We start from the raw sequence: 14,513 nt of genomic DNA, 5'->3' as shown, positions 1-14,513 counted from the left end.
CTTAGCAGCAAGCTCCTTCAGCTACTGAGCCTTCTCACTAACCCCAACGGTGAAGGTTTGATTCAAGCTAAGATCGGCCTTTGAGAGAGCCAGGTGGATGGAGAGGATTTAGGCTAAGGCTGGAACCCCTGGATTCTAGGGCTGATGGAAATGGCCCATCCTTGCCGTGGGGCGGCTCAGCTTGCAACCAGCCAATCAGGGCGCGGTGCAAACTGTGTACTTTTCCCAGCCAGCTGTGGTTCCCCGCCCCTCCCCGCCCCCCCGCCGCCTTCCCCTGGCCCCGCCCTGCCTGTGCGCTGCCTTGCAGGGCGAGGCCAGGGCGGGGTCTGGGACCGTCTTCTGCAGATCTTCAACCCGCTGTCCACAGTGACTGCGCCCCAGCAGCCACAGGAGTCTCCTGCGCCCGGCTGCCGCCCCATCCCCAGTCCCTCTGGCCTTGGCGCACCAGGCCCCATGGTGATGAGAAGCAGCCGGAGCCTAGGCCAGCCTTGGGCTGGCTTCTGCCTGCTGTTGGCCTCTCTACAGCTTGTGAGCTGGACGCTGGCTGGTGAGCCGGGAGGAAGGGTGGGAGTAGCATTGGGGTGTAAAGGAGAATCCAAGACATATGCATGGGACAGGGCACACAGAAGGGTGTGTAGTGATGTGAAGCCAGTGAGGATCTAGTTCTGTGCCTGTGACAGTTAGGGAAGGGTGTTGCTGGGAAACCTATGGTTGTGTTTTCAGAAAGGTATGTGAAAATGAATGAGGCTGGGTGTGGAAACCTCCCGACGCTCAGGTGGTAGAGACAAGAGGATGGCAAGTTCAAGGCTAGCCTGGGCTACAAAACCAGACCCTGTCTCAAAAGAAAAGGTGTCGGGGTGGGGCTGTAGTTCAGTTGGTAGACTGATTGCCTAGCATTCAAGAAACTCTGGGTTCCAATCCCAGCATTGTATGGCAAGTCAGGCATGGTGGTCCATGCCTTTAATCTCAGCACTTGGGAGGCAGAGGCAGGAGGATTTCTGTGAGACAGAGGTCAGCTTGGTCTATATAGTAAGTTCCAGGCCAGCTGGGACTATGTAGAACCCAGGACTGAGGAGGTGGATGCAGGAGGGTCAGGAGTTCAAAGCCAGACTGGACTACATAGTGAGTTTGAGGCCAGCCTGGGCTATGTGAGACACTGTTAAAAAAAAAAAAAAAGAAAAGAAAAGAAAAAGAAATTTCTAGGGTTGTGCACTCATGTCAGGGTTGACTGGGGTTGTGTGAATAAGGGTGACAGGGAAGTTCCTAGGAGGGTGTGTGTTGTCAGAAGTTCAATATGTCTGTGGGGACACAGACCTCCCTCCCTCCCTCCTTCCCTCCCTCCCTCCCTCCCTCCCTCCCTTCTTGTCTGCTCTATGAGACAGGGTCTCATGTAGCCCATTCTAGCTGCAAACTCACTTGTAGCTCAGGTTTGTTTTGAACTTGTAACCCTCAGACCTCTATTCTCCACCCCCCTGGGGCTGAGATGACAGGCATGTGCCACCACAGCTGGTTTATGTGGTGCTGGGATAAACCCAGGGCTTCACGCAAGCCAGGCAAAAGCACTCTACCAACTGAGCTATGGCTGCAACTCTGTGGGCTGATCTTGAGGATAATCATGTGTGTCTGTGTTACAGGTGTGTTTTCAAGTCTCTAGTTGGCTGTAGTTTGGATTTAAGGGTGTATATTATTGCCTGTGTGCTCATTTTGAGGTTAGTGGTGAGTGGGGTGGACAAATCAGGGATTCCAACACCCACATAGTGGCTAACAAGCATCTATAACTCCAGTTCCAGGGGATCCAATGCCCTCTTCTGTCCTCCAAGAGCACTGCATGACACAGGTGCACTTATAACATACATGCAGCTATGACGCTCATACACATAAAATAAAAAATTTTAAATTAAAAATACACATTATTATTGTTGTTATTTTTGCTTTTTTTTTTTTTTTTTTTTAAAAAAACATGTCTCTCTGTAACCTCAGTTGACCTGAAACTTGCTATGTAGCTCAGGTTGGCCTCAAACTCATAGACATCTACCTGCCTCTGCCTTCCAAGGGCTGGGACTAAAGACGTGCACCACCACACCTAACTCTTATTGATTGATTGATTGATTTTATTTTATAAGTATTTTGTCTGCATGTATGTAAGTACATCACAGGCATGCATTGCCCTCAGAAGCCAGAGGAGGGCATCAGATCCCCTGGAACTGAAGTTACAGATTGTTGTTAGGCACCACGTGGGTGCTGAGTACTGAACCTGGGTCCTCTGCAAGAGAAGTCAGTGCTCTTAACCTCTGAGCCAGCTTTCCAGCCCCTATTTTATTTCTTCGTGTGTGTGTGTGTGTGGAGGGGGCATGCCACAGAATGTGTGTGGGTGTCAGAGAATAACTTGAGTCACTTCTCTCTTTCTACCGTGTGAGTCTGGGCGTCAAACTCAGATCCAAACTCAGGTTTAGTTGCAAGCTCCTTTCCTCCTGCTGAGCCTCTACCGTTCCCCGTTGCACCTCTCTCAGTGGCTTTCTTTACTCCATCCTCTCTTCCTCCTCTGCCCTAAATTGACTCCAGCTCCGCCCCCACATCTCTTCCCATTACCTACCTACCCCCACAATCCCCAGAGTCATCGCATCAGGACCATGGACAGAACCCGTAGGAGGGCCTTGAGGGGCCAGGCTGGGTGAGGCCGCGGGGCGGGGCAGAGAGCCTGAAGTGGAAGTTGCACCCCACCCCAGCTGTGTGATTCTGGGGTGATTTTTTTTCCAGAGGAATTTCTCAGGGACCCCCCGCCAGGGGGGCCCAGGAGCAGAGGGACGAATGAGTCAGTGCTGACACACACTCCCAGCTGTGAGTATCTGGCTGGGTGCCCCTGCCGCACCCGGCAGGGTATGTTGTGTGTGTGTGTGTGTGTGTGTGTGTGTGTGTGTGTGTGTGTAGGGTAGGGCAAAGGGTGAGGGGATATGGTGACCAGGACTTCTGTGGTCTAGATCACCTCCCAAAAATGAAGGTGAGCTCTCTTCCAGAGAGATACCCCACTTTCTTAATTTCTAGGGAGGTGGCCGCCCTAATGGGAACCCCATGTTTGCCTGTGCCTGGTTCCCACGCTCACACAACCCCAGTGTCATGCAACCTCAGGTTTCCATTCAGAGCACAAGACCCCTGGGACTCCAGGAATGCACAACACGTGGTCACGCCCAGCTAATCCCCAAGGTCACCCCAGAAGATCATGTCTTAGATGCTGTTAAAATCTCAACGTCCTCCTGTGACAAACACTTTAATCATCACAATCAGTTGCCCCCTCACTAACTTGACACATTTTCCCATGCACAGTGTGGGAGAAATCTCCCATGGGGCTTAAAGCCTCCCTCTCTGATCAAGTCTGGCCTGGAGGGTGCACAAGGTTCAAATCTTGCCATCAGGATCCCCATTCACCTGGAACAACTGCATCAAAATTTAAAAAAATTTCTCTCTTTTTATTCTTTTGATATTAATTAATTTTGTGTGTGTGTGTGTGTGTGTGTGTGTGTGTGTGTGTACATGAGTGCCATGGTGCAGGTGTGGTGGTTGGGAGTCGGTTTTCTCCTTCCTCCATGTGAGTTTTTGGGGTCAAGCTTGTCATCAGGCTTGTCCGCAAGTGCCTTTAACCCTAATGAGCAGTCTTGCTGGTCCTCAAGTATTTTCGTTTAAATATTGGTGTACATAGGCACCTCAAACATGCAGGCATTTGTGGGGTTTCCCATCTGCTGGCCCATCTATCTTCCTTCTTCTACATCTTGGACCCCATCAGGAATCTTGCTAGGGGCTTGGACCAGCTCAGAGAAGAGGATATGTATGTGGGGGAGATTGGATTCTGACAGTCCTCCACCTCCTGGCCCAGTAGCCAGCACTCAATGCCCCTAGTGTGTGCCTACTTGTCAGGAAGCCAGCTGTGAAAAGAAAGGGCAGTCAGTTGTTTGAAAGGTCATTACACAAGGGACTCAAGATTGAAGCAGGAGTCCTCTGGGTTAGATGCCAGGAAGGACTTTTGAGATGTGAGTAGAGAAGGGGGGGTTATTTCCTGCTGCATAGAAGCTGGGGCATCTGGGTTGGAGCTGGGACTCAGTGGATAGAGTGCTTGCCTGGCATGCATGAGGCTGTAGGCTCATCCCCAACACTCAGTAAACCAGGCACGGTAATACATGCCTGTCAAAAGGGGGGCGTGCTGGAGATCTGGCTGCTCTTGCAGAAGACCTGGGTTTGGTACCCAGCACCCACATGGTGGTTAACAATGATTGGGAACTCCAGTTCCAGGGGATCTAACATCCTCTTCTGGCCTCTGAAGGCACTGCACACACATGATGCACTTAGATACATGCAGGTAAAACCCTTATACACACAAAATAAAAATAAATAAATAGAAACTTTAAAAGGAAAGGAACTGGTGTGTCTGGATTGGGCAGAGTCCTCGTGCTGGGTGAAATTGTGGATCTAAATCTGGTCCTCGCCTCCTAGCCTAGAGGGTACAGCTGGGATGACTGGTATATCGAGGCTGGCCCTCATGCTCAGCAGAGCCTGAGAGCCCAAATTTCAACCCCAGGGTTCTGTAACACAAATACCTCTTAATGGCAGCCTGTAAATAAGAAGCAATTACAGATAGGTGGAGGGGGAAGAGACAACCAGAGACTGAGATGGAGAGAGACTAACCCAATACCAAGAGAGCAAGGCTAATTGTTGATTGACTGCTTGATTACAACTGAACTTGGAAAGTGGGGCAGACAGAAGGTGGAACTGGGTGGGAGAGAAACAGCAAGAGGTGGTGGCTCTAGAGGCAGCTGGGGTTGGAGGGGGTTCTGCAAGGTGTGGGGCATGATGGTTCCAAATAGCTGAGATGGGGGTCTTCATGCAAGTCCCCGCCTCCCTTAAGCCTGGCCCCCCGACCCCAGCTGTGAGGTCAGCTTGGCTGCCCCTGGAGTGAGCTCATGGCAGATTCACAGAAGCACCTCCTGCCAGGAGGCTGGGTCAGGGGGTTAGTGGGACAGCAGTAGGGGAGGGGACCGGACAGGGGCTTTGGGCCCAGGGGAGCCCCTGTCTGTAGGCCCCAGCCATGTGGAGTCACTTAACCCCACCCAACTGCCTGGGGTGCGGCTCAGGATGACCTGGATTAAAGGGGGTGGGCCAGATGGAGCTCTTCTTATGCTGGGGTGAAAAGGGGCCTATCAGAGCCAGGTCATCTGAGAGAGAGGGTCAGAAGGAGGAGGCCAGATCTGGGAGGGGCCAAGTGAGGGGTAGGAAAGGCAGGGGAGGGTGGAGTCAGAGAGGGGAGGTGGAGGTTAGATGAGGGACTCAGAGGGAGGAGGTGGTGGTTAGATGGGGGAGTCAGAGAGGAGGTGGGGGTTAGGTGGAAGAGTCAAAGGGAGGAGGTGGGGGTTAGATGGGGGAGTCAGAGAGAGGAGGCCATAGGGGCCAGGAAGAGTAGACAATACACACAGACACCCTCCCTTTCTCTGTGGCTTTTCCCCGGCAAGTGGGCTCTGTGCCAGGAAGCTATGTGCGGGGGTTGTTGGGGGTGGGGAAGAGGACAGTCCGGCTCTGGGGCTCTGGCCAGGAAGCTTTGATTCATCCTAGAACTAGGTCAGCTTTTTTCTCACCAAAAACTTAGGGAAAAAAAAAAATTCCTCAGAGTGATGTGGGTGGAACATCTATGGGGTAGTGGGGGAAGGGGGTGTGCTAGTCCCAGGCTGGATGCTTCTTCATGAACAGTAAACACACTCTGGGGGAGAAGGGGATCCCCCAAACCTGATCAACTAATGTAAAGTTCTGTCTGTTTGTTTGTTTTTCCTTTGACTTTCACACATGGTCGTATTAAGTTCAGGCTGGCCCTGAACTCACCGTTTAGCCCAAGCTGGCCTTGAACTCACTGTGTAGCCTAAGCTGGCCTTGATCTGCTCCTCCTGCCTCAGCCTCCTGGGTAGCTGGAGAGACAGGGCTGTGCAGTCAGGCCTGGTCTCTCCTAATCCTGATTTCTCTCTACAGTGGAGCCTGTGGATGTACTGAAAGCCTTGGGCATCCGAGGGGGCCTGGCCGGGTTTCCTGAGGGTCCTGGCTTCTGTCCCGAGAGGGCACCACAAGGTGACCGGGCCTTCAGCGTGAGCAAGTCCAGCTTGCTCAGCATCCCCACATGGGAACTCTTTCCAGGTGAATCAGCGCAAGACGACTTGGGCAGGGGTCATCCCAGAGGGGTCATACCAGCTGTCTAACCTGCCCCTTTTCCTTCTATTCACCAAGATGGTCATTTTCCTGTGAATTTCTCTGTGTTGCTCACTCTGCGGACGAAGCCAGGCAGTTGGTCTGTCCTTCTGTCAGTTTATGATGACAAGGGTGGCCGACCACTGGGGCTGGCACTGGGGCCATCTCTGAGACTCCTTGGTGAGTCCTTCAGCCCCCTCCCCCAGCAGGTCAACCTCACAGATGGCAGGTGCGTACAGGAAATGGGAAAGGGGTCCTGTGCTTAGGCCTGGGCACTGAGACTCATGCCCTCTACAGATGGCACCACTTGGCCCTCAGCGTTGATGGTGACAGGGTGACTCTGGTGACAGACTGTGAACTTCAGGCCTCTGTGTGGGGTCGGAAGCCTCAGGTGATCAGTGCAACTGGATTCACTGTCTTGGGGACCCAGGACGTCCAGGAGGAGACTTTTGAGGTAGGGCATTCAGTGTCAGGGGAAACTGAGGCAGAGGGTGGGAAATTTTGTCCACAGCCCAAATCAGAAGAGAATAGAAAGGAAAAAAAGCCCAGTTTCCACCTAGCCCTACAGGGCTGAAGGAATGGGATGCCATGCATATGTGAATTGGTATAGGTCCAAGAGCCCAGGTCACCTCATTGTTGTGACACAATACCTGACAAAATCGAGATAAGAAAGGGTTATTCTGGCTCAAGGTATGAGGGCAGAGACCGTCACTTCAGTGGCAGGAGCATGAGTCAGCTAGTCACATCGTGTCCACAGTCAGGAAGCAGAGAGGGATGAATGCTGGGTTGCAGCTCGCTTTCTCCTTTAAAAAAATTTTTTTGGGGGTGTGGTTGGAGAGCTGGCTCAATGGTTAATAGCACTCGCTGCTCTTGCAGAGGACTTGGGTTCCTAGCACCTATATGGTGGCTAACAGCCATCTGTAAGTTCAGTTCCAGGGGATCTGTTGCCCTCTTCTGACCTCTGAGAGCACTGCATGCACATGGTGGCAAACACTCATACAGTCAGGGGGCCAGTGAGATGACTCAGTGGGGAAAGGAACTTGTCACTAAGCCTTGCAACCTGAGGTAGATCCCCAGGACCCTCATGATGGGAGGAGAGAACTGACTCCCACAAGTTGTCCTCTGACCACACAAGGGAGAGATGTGGCACACCTGTACCCACACACATATTCAAAGTTTTAATTTTGAAAAGTTGACAATCAAGCTTAGCGTTCACACTGGGTGGTGTGGTTAGTGCCTGTGATGTGATCAGCCTGGTGGAACCTTTTCTGAGTAGCTGTGACAGGCCTCCTCCTGTGTAGTATCCTTTGGGTGGGGAGGCATCAAGGCTCTGTGGCAGAAGGGGTGTAGAGCCGTACTTGGGAGCAGGGGTCAGAGTCATGCTGTACCTCTTCTCCTCCCATCTAGGGTGACATCCAGGAGCTGTTGATAAGTCCAGACCCTCAGGCTGCCTTCCAGGCCTGTGAGCATTACCTCCCCAGCTGCAACACTCTAGATCCTGCAGTCACAGAGGTGAGTGAGGGGCCCCAATGTGACAGGTGAGTCTTCCCTAGGAAGTAGAGAGCTCCAACATCCCCAACACAGGGCCGGTCCCTTGACTCAATGATATAACCAGCCAGGCATGGAGAGGCAGCTAGCATCCTTGCATTTGAGAGGCTGAGGCAGGAGGACCAGGAGTTCCAGGCCAACCTAGGCTGGATACAGAAATCCTGTCTTAAAAAACTCAATCATGGCAAATCAGTCTGGGCTGGGGAGATGGCTCAGTCAGTGAAGTGCTTCCCATGTGAGCAGGAAGAACTGAGATTGATCCCTGGAATCCATGTGAAAAAGCTGGACATGTTGGCACATGTTTATATTCTGGACACTGGGGAGGTGGACACAGGTTCACTGGCCAGCCAGCCTAGCCTAATTGGTGAGACAGGTCAGGGAGAGACCGTGTCTCAAAAACAGAAAAAAGGTGAATGGTGCCAGAGGAATAACAGGTGCACCCACACACACCCAGGCACCCACACAGTGGTGCACCCCCACAAACTATTCCTACCACAGTCATGAATCCACACACTGTGCACCCCCCCACTCATGTACCCCCCTCCCACTTATGGATCCACCCACACCCTCATGAACCCATACACTCTCATGCATTGCACACACTCATGGACTCACACACACTCATATAACACACTGGCGCACCCCCCCACTCATATTCCCACTACAGTCATGAAACCACACCCTAGTGCACCCATACACACTCGTGCATTCATACATGGACACACTCATGCACCCACACATACACATATGCTCAGTCACATAGCTAAGTGGTCCACATCTTGTGAGGAACCTGGCCAAGTGTCAACCAATAGACTATGTGCCCACATGACTAAGGTCCAGGTGACCTTAGTGATGGCATTTCCAATGCAGAGAAATCCCTAGAACTGACTGATCTCTCCCTAGGGCCCCAAGGATGAACCAGAAACACGTCCACCTCATCGCAAAGGGAAGGGCAAAGGGAAAAAGAAAGGGCGAGGTCATAAGGGAAAGGGCAAGAAGAGAAAGAACCAGGAGACCCTGCTGCCAAGCCTACTTCCTGACTCCCTGGAGAACCAGGTAAGGGCCTGGGACCTCCCACTTTGCCGTCCATTGTTTGATCCCCACCCATCTCTGGTCCCTCATCCTCTTGTTGGTCCTCTTAGCTGAGATGGGTAACAGGCCCCATCTCAGGGGCTCTCTATTAACCACGGGGCTGGAGAGATGGCTTAGTGGGTAAAATCACTGGCTGCTCTTGCAGAGGATCTGGGTTTAGTAGTTCCCAGCACCTACATGGCAGCTATCAAGTGTCTGTAACTCCATTTCCAGGAAATCTGATGTCCTCTTCTGGCCTCTGCAGACATCTGCGCTCAGGTGGCATACACAAACATGCACATATACTCAGACATATAAATAAAAATAAATCTTAAAAAAATATGTCCTGTGATTGGAGACGTGGCTCAGCAGCTAAGAGCACTTGGCTGCTCTTGCAGAGGACCCACATTTGATTCCTAGCACTCACATGGTGGCTAACAACCATCCATAATTCCAGTTCTAGGGGATCTGACACCCTCTTCTGACCTCTGAGGGCATTGTATGTCACAGGAGTGCTTACACACATGCAGGCAATATACTCATACACATAAAAAATAGGATATTTAAAAAATATATCTTTCCTGTATCTTGGACTGAATTTCCTGCAAGCCTCACAAACTGATTAGCACTCCAGAGATTGTGGAGAGTCTGGAATGTTGCAGATCCAGAGGCTATTCACAAATCATCTGGAGACATCTTTAACCCCATAAATAGAATAGCCACAACCTTGCCTATCCCTGCTTCTGAATTAACGTTCTTGTGACTAATAAAGTATTTAACTTAGCAGATTACCAGGTCTCACAAATCAAAAGCTAAGAATGTCATCAGATAGCATCTGAGACCTATAATAGAACCCCCTATGACCTGTCTACTGAGTGGATACATGAATGTATTTGAAGTGTCTTTCTTCTGTTACTATAAAAATGTAATGTAACTGTTACCATGCTGGAACATGGAATTCATATTTGGCTCCAGAACAAACTATCTCTTATCCTCGCCCCCCCCCATAATATATCCCGAGGTTGGAGAGCTGACTCAGTCCTTAAGAGTACTTGCTACTCTTGCAGAGAACCTGGGTTCTGTTTCCAGCAACCACTGGCAGTTCACAACTGACTGTAACTCCAGCTCCAGGGAATTTGACATCCTCTTCTAGCCTCTGCAGTTACCCACAGACATGTGGAAAACACACACACACACACACACACACACACACACACACAATCTGTGTACATATATAATCATGACCAAAAGCAATTCAGAGGCGAAAGGGATTTCAGCTCACCAATACAGGTTACCATCTGTCACTGTGGGGAAGTCAAAGCTGAAAGCACCCTCTCCATAGTCAAGAGATGGAAGAATAAACAGATGTATCCTTGATTGCTCTCTTCTGGCTCCGTTCTCTCTGATGCTGCTCAGACCCCCACCCCACTTAGGGAATGGAGCCCTCCAGAGTGGGTAGGTCTTCCTACATTAATTAACAATAGATACAGTCTGCCATAGATGTGTCCACAGGCCAACCTGATCTAGACAATTCCTCATTAAGGGTCTCTCCAGAAGTCATTCTTGGATCCCCTGTGGGTGCTGGGAACTGAACCCAGATCCTCCGCAAGTGCAGCCAGTGCTCTTAACTGCTGAGTTAGCTCTCCAGCCCTGTTGGTGGGTTATTAGTAAGAAGTCATTGATGGGCCTTTGGTTGTAGGGAATAACTTTGGGGTCCTTGGATGTGGCATGCAACTGGACTTGCTTATAGGTGGTCACTGTTGTGGATCACTGGTTGGAGGAATAATTGGTTGGGGTCCCAGGGAGGGCTCACTACTTTGGGGATCACCAAGCAGTGGTTATATTTGGATGATTCATTGGTTGGGATCATGGTTGGATCCCTGGATGAAATAGATTCTGGTTGGAGTCATTGGTGGGAATTGTGAATTGAGGTGGGGGAGTGGCTCATTTAAGGGTCACTGGCTCTTAGAATAACTTGGATCCATTTTTTAGGTCACTAGCTGATGGGTCACTGAGGAAGGGTCCTTGGCATGGGCCACTGATTAGTGCCCTTGTTTGAAGTGACCACTGACCATGGGTTGTAACTACATGTCAGTTCTAGATCTATCTATCCCACAGTTGTGAATACCAAGAACATCCTGCCCCTCACCAGCCCCTGGCCCTCACCTAGACCCTCTGGCTTTATTTCTCTGCTTTGACCCAGTTCTTAAGCAGCTGTCGGGTCAGAGAAGCTGACTTTGTAGTCTGGCTGGTTGACCGCTCAGCTATGTCTTAGGAGAAGACCTATGGGGCCAGGCTTCTGGGAGTCTGGCTCTCAGTGCTGGTCTTCATCACTGGGTTTTGGAGTCAGCCCAGCTGTGATCCCAGGCCTGGAAGACTTGTTCTTCCCTCATCAGTGGTGACTCTCCCTGCTGGCTGTCCTGGCCCAGCTGTTCCAGGGAGCACACCTTTAACTCCATGGTCCTTCATGCCCTTTGAGAATCTACCTATGTCCCCTCCCTGGACTAGGGTTCCCCTCTCAGGGAAAGACCTGTTTTCTTTGTCTATTATTATTATTATTATTATTATTATTATTATTATTATTATTTTATCTTTAAGAATGTTTCCCCTGCATGTGTGTAAGTGTACTTGTGTAGTGAAATGCCTGTGGAAGCTAGAAGAGAGCTTCAGATCCCCTGGAACTGGAGTTACAGATGGTTGTTAGCCACCATGTGGGTTCTGGGAACTGAACTTGGGTCCTCTGCAAGAACAGTCAGTGCTCTTAGCTGCTGAACCATCTCTCCAGCCCCAACTTTGTCTCTTTTTGTCTGGATCGGCTTGATCCCAGATCTGATGTCCTTTCCATGCCCCTGCTCTAGACCTCTCTTGACACCCCCGAGACTGAGTCACCCGTTCCAAAGTTGCCTCCAACTTCTACCCCTTTGTCTGTCGCCACCACTGTGACTATTGGACACAATGTCACCATCCTACAGGTTGGTGGGAAGTGGATGGTTCTGGAAAGGGGAAGTCCCGGGGTGGTGGAAGCTATGGCCAACTGTGAGGAGATCATGAGCAAACCTTTGATGTTCTCAATGTCTTCAGGGGGCATTGAATTCTGATACTGAAACTGAGCTGAGCACTGCAGAGATTGAGGTTACCAAGGAGGATGGAGACAGAGATGACCCCACCATGGGCCCCAAATTCCATGCAGCAGAACAGCCTTCACGGATGGAGTTCCAGATCTTTCCTGTAAGTCTGGAGGGGCTGGATTTGGGAGGAAGGGAGATGGACACCAGTTCACTTTGGACTGTGTTTATCCTGCTTCCAATGCTTTTGCTCAACCCCAGTGCAGTTGAAAAATATTTATTAAACACTTACACTGCCAACAGAGAGCTCTGTGAGTTGGTGGTGTTAATGATTTTCAATCTAGCAGGATGATAAGCCGCTTGACCCAAGAGATAATCCAACTTCAGTTCTTCATGTGCCCTTTGCCTGGTGAATGGATCAGACAGTAGGGGAGTGAGAAAGGCAGCAGAAAGTCATGGCGAAAGGCAGAGAGGAGAGGGAGAACTTGGGACATGGTCCCAGTAAATATTTCTTTATTTATTTTGGTCTTTTTGAGACAGAGTCTCCGTATAGTCCCAGCTGGCCTGAAGACCAGGTTGACCTTGAATTCACAGAGATTTTCCTGCCTCTGCCTCCCAGGTTCTGGGATTAAAGGCATACACCACCATGCCCAGCTCTTATTTTTGTTTTATGTGTCTGAGTGTTTTATCTACATGTATATATGTGAACCTGCGTGTGCAATGATCATGGAGGCCAGAAGAGGGGGCATTGGAGTCCCTGAAACTTGAATTATGTGATATGCAGATTTTTATTTTTAGAGTTTATTTATGTTCATTTTATGTGTATGAATGTTTTGCCTGCATATATGTAATTATACCCATGCATACAGTGCCCATGGAGGCTAAAAGAGGGCATCAGATCCCCTGGAACTGGAGTTATGAATGATTGTTAGCCACCATGTGGGTGCTGAGAACTGAACTCCTCCCAAGTCCTCTGAGCAGCCACTGTTCCTAACTGTTGGTCTTCTCTCCAGCCCCCCCTTTTTCCCCAATTTTATTTAGAACTATTACTGTGGGGGCTGAAGAGATGACTCAGTGGTTAAGAGCACTGACTGCTCTTGTAGAGGACCTGGGCTCAATTGCCAGCCCCCACATGGCAGCTAACAACCATCTGTAACCCCAGTTCCAGAGGAATCTGACAACCTCTTCTGACCTCCAAAGGCATTGTATGACACAGGTGCACTCATGCAGGCAATACACTCATACACATAAAAAAAAATTAAATGTTTTTTAAAAAGATTATTACTGCTCGGCATGGTGGCACATGTCTTTAATCTCAGCAACTGGGAGGCAGAGGCAGGTGAATCTCTATGAGTTTGAAGCTAGTGTGGTCTACCTGGTGAGTTCCAGGACAGCTAAGGCTACAGGGAGTCCCTGTCTCAAAAAAGTCAATATATATATATGCATATATATATTATTACTGTGTGAGTATGAGCACACGTATGCCACAGTGAGCATATGGAGGTCAGAGAACAATTTTCAGGAATCAGCTGTCTCCTGCACTGTAGATTCTGGGGATTGAACTGTGGTCCTCAGGCTTGCCTGGCAAGCACTTTTACAAACTGAGCCATGTCACAGGTCCTCAAGTCTTTTATCTCTCTACCCAGGGTGCTGGAGAGAAGGGGGCAAAAGGGGAGCCAGCGGTGACAGGACAGGTGAGAGGGCTGGGGTTGCGGGATTGTTGGAGAACTGAGTAACAACCAGGGTCACACTCATCTCTCCATCCAGGGCCAGCAGTTTGAGGGACCTGTGGGAGCCCCAGGACCCCGGGTGAGTACTGGACCCATTCCCCTATTCCCAGTTTTCCTCCCTCCTTCCTTTTTTTCTTCCTTCTACCTTTTTTCCTTCCATCCTTCCTTCCTCCCTTCTTCTTTCCCTCCCCCTTCCTTCCTTTTTAATAGGTCTTGTTATGTAGCCCAGGCCAGTCTCCATCTCCCTATGCAGCTCCAAGGCTGGCTTCCATCTCTTTATCCTCCTGCCTCCATCTCCAGGTGCTGGGATGGCAGGTGTGCACCAGGGTGCCTGGTTCTATCTTTTTCCAAGTTGGGGTGGGAACTTGGGTTGTAGTGTTGCCTGGAGGCCATTGGATACATACCCAAAAGATGAGTATGTACAAGGTCATACTCATACAAGTTGGGAGGTGATAAAGGTCAGCAGATCATTGGCGAGGGGTCAAAGCTGGCTAAGAGGGCAGGGAGGTTGGGCTGAGGTCAGGGTAAGAGACAGCCTCCTTCAAATTTTGCACTTTCTGTGACTTCTGTTTTCTCTCTATTCTACAGGGAATACCTGGCCCTTCAGGCCCCTCTGGGCCCCCAGGATTCCCTGGAGCCCGTGGTCCACCGGTAAGAGACTCCTCACTGGAGTGTATCCCTCCGTAGGGGTGGAATTTCAGCTTGGGAGTGTGCAGACCTGAACATAGGTGTGGGGGCTGAGATTGGTGACCCCACGCTGGGGTGGGCATTGATCCCTGTTATTGATGACATTGTGCCTGTCTGTGAATAACGCTTGACCCTCCTCTGCCTCTGGGGACCTATTGTATTCTTCTCTCCAGGACAGTTTTTTTTTTATTTTTTT

General features: G+C 50.3%; 1 protein-coding gene across 2 annotated transcripts in view; it reads left to right on the top strand.

Annotated features, from left to right (window-relative positions):
- The first annotated feature begins 321 nt into the window (after window positions 1-321).
- Window positions 322-14,513, top strand: part of Col5a3 (collagen type V alpha 3 chain) — a 53,365-nt gene continuing 39,173 nt past the window's right edge. The window contains exons 1-11 of one of the 2 annotated variants that reach the window (XM_029563563.1): window positions 322-547; window positions 6,004-6,165; window positions 6,256-6,445; window positions 6,514-6,670; window positions 7,624-7,728; window positions 8,677-8,820; window positions 11,694-11,807; window positions 11,917-12,063; window positions 13,547-13,594; window positions 13,668-13,709; window positions 14,219-14,281. In XM_029563563.1, coding sequence (XP_029419423.1) covers window positions 454-547; window positions 6,004-6,165; window positions 6,256-6,445; window positions 6,514-6,670; window positions 7,624-7,728; window positions 8,677-8,820; window positions 11,694-11,807; window positions 11,917-12,063; window positions 13,547-13,594; window positions 13,668-13,709; window positions 14,219-14,281 — 1,266 coding nt within the window. In that variant the 5' untranslated portion in view covers window positions 322-453. Of the gene's footprint in view, window positions 548-6,003; window positions 6,166-6,255; window positions 6,446-6,513; window positions 6,671-7,623; window positions 7,729-8,667; window positions 8,821-11,693; window positions 11,808-11,916; window positions 12,064-13,546; window positions 13,595-13,667; window positions 13,710-14,218; window positions 14,282-14,513 lie in introns of both variants that reach the window. The other variant, XM_008833203.2, reaches the window with a different exon arrangement.

This window comes from Nannospalax galili, unplaced genomic scaffold, assembly GCF_000622305.1.
Source record: "Nannospalax galili isolate Female #2095 unplaced genomic scaffold, S.galili_v1.0 scaffold1736, whole genome shotgun sequence".
Classification (NCBI taxonomy): domain Eukaryota; kingdom Metazoa; phylum Chordata; class Mammalia; order Rodentia; family Spalacidae; genus Nannospalax; species Nannospalax galili.
Note: the sequence above shows the minus strand (reverse complement) of the source record. Positions and strands in the feature narration are given on the sequence as shown.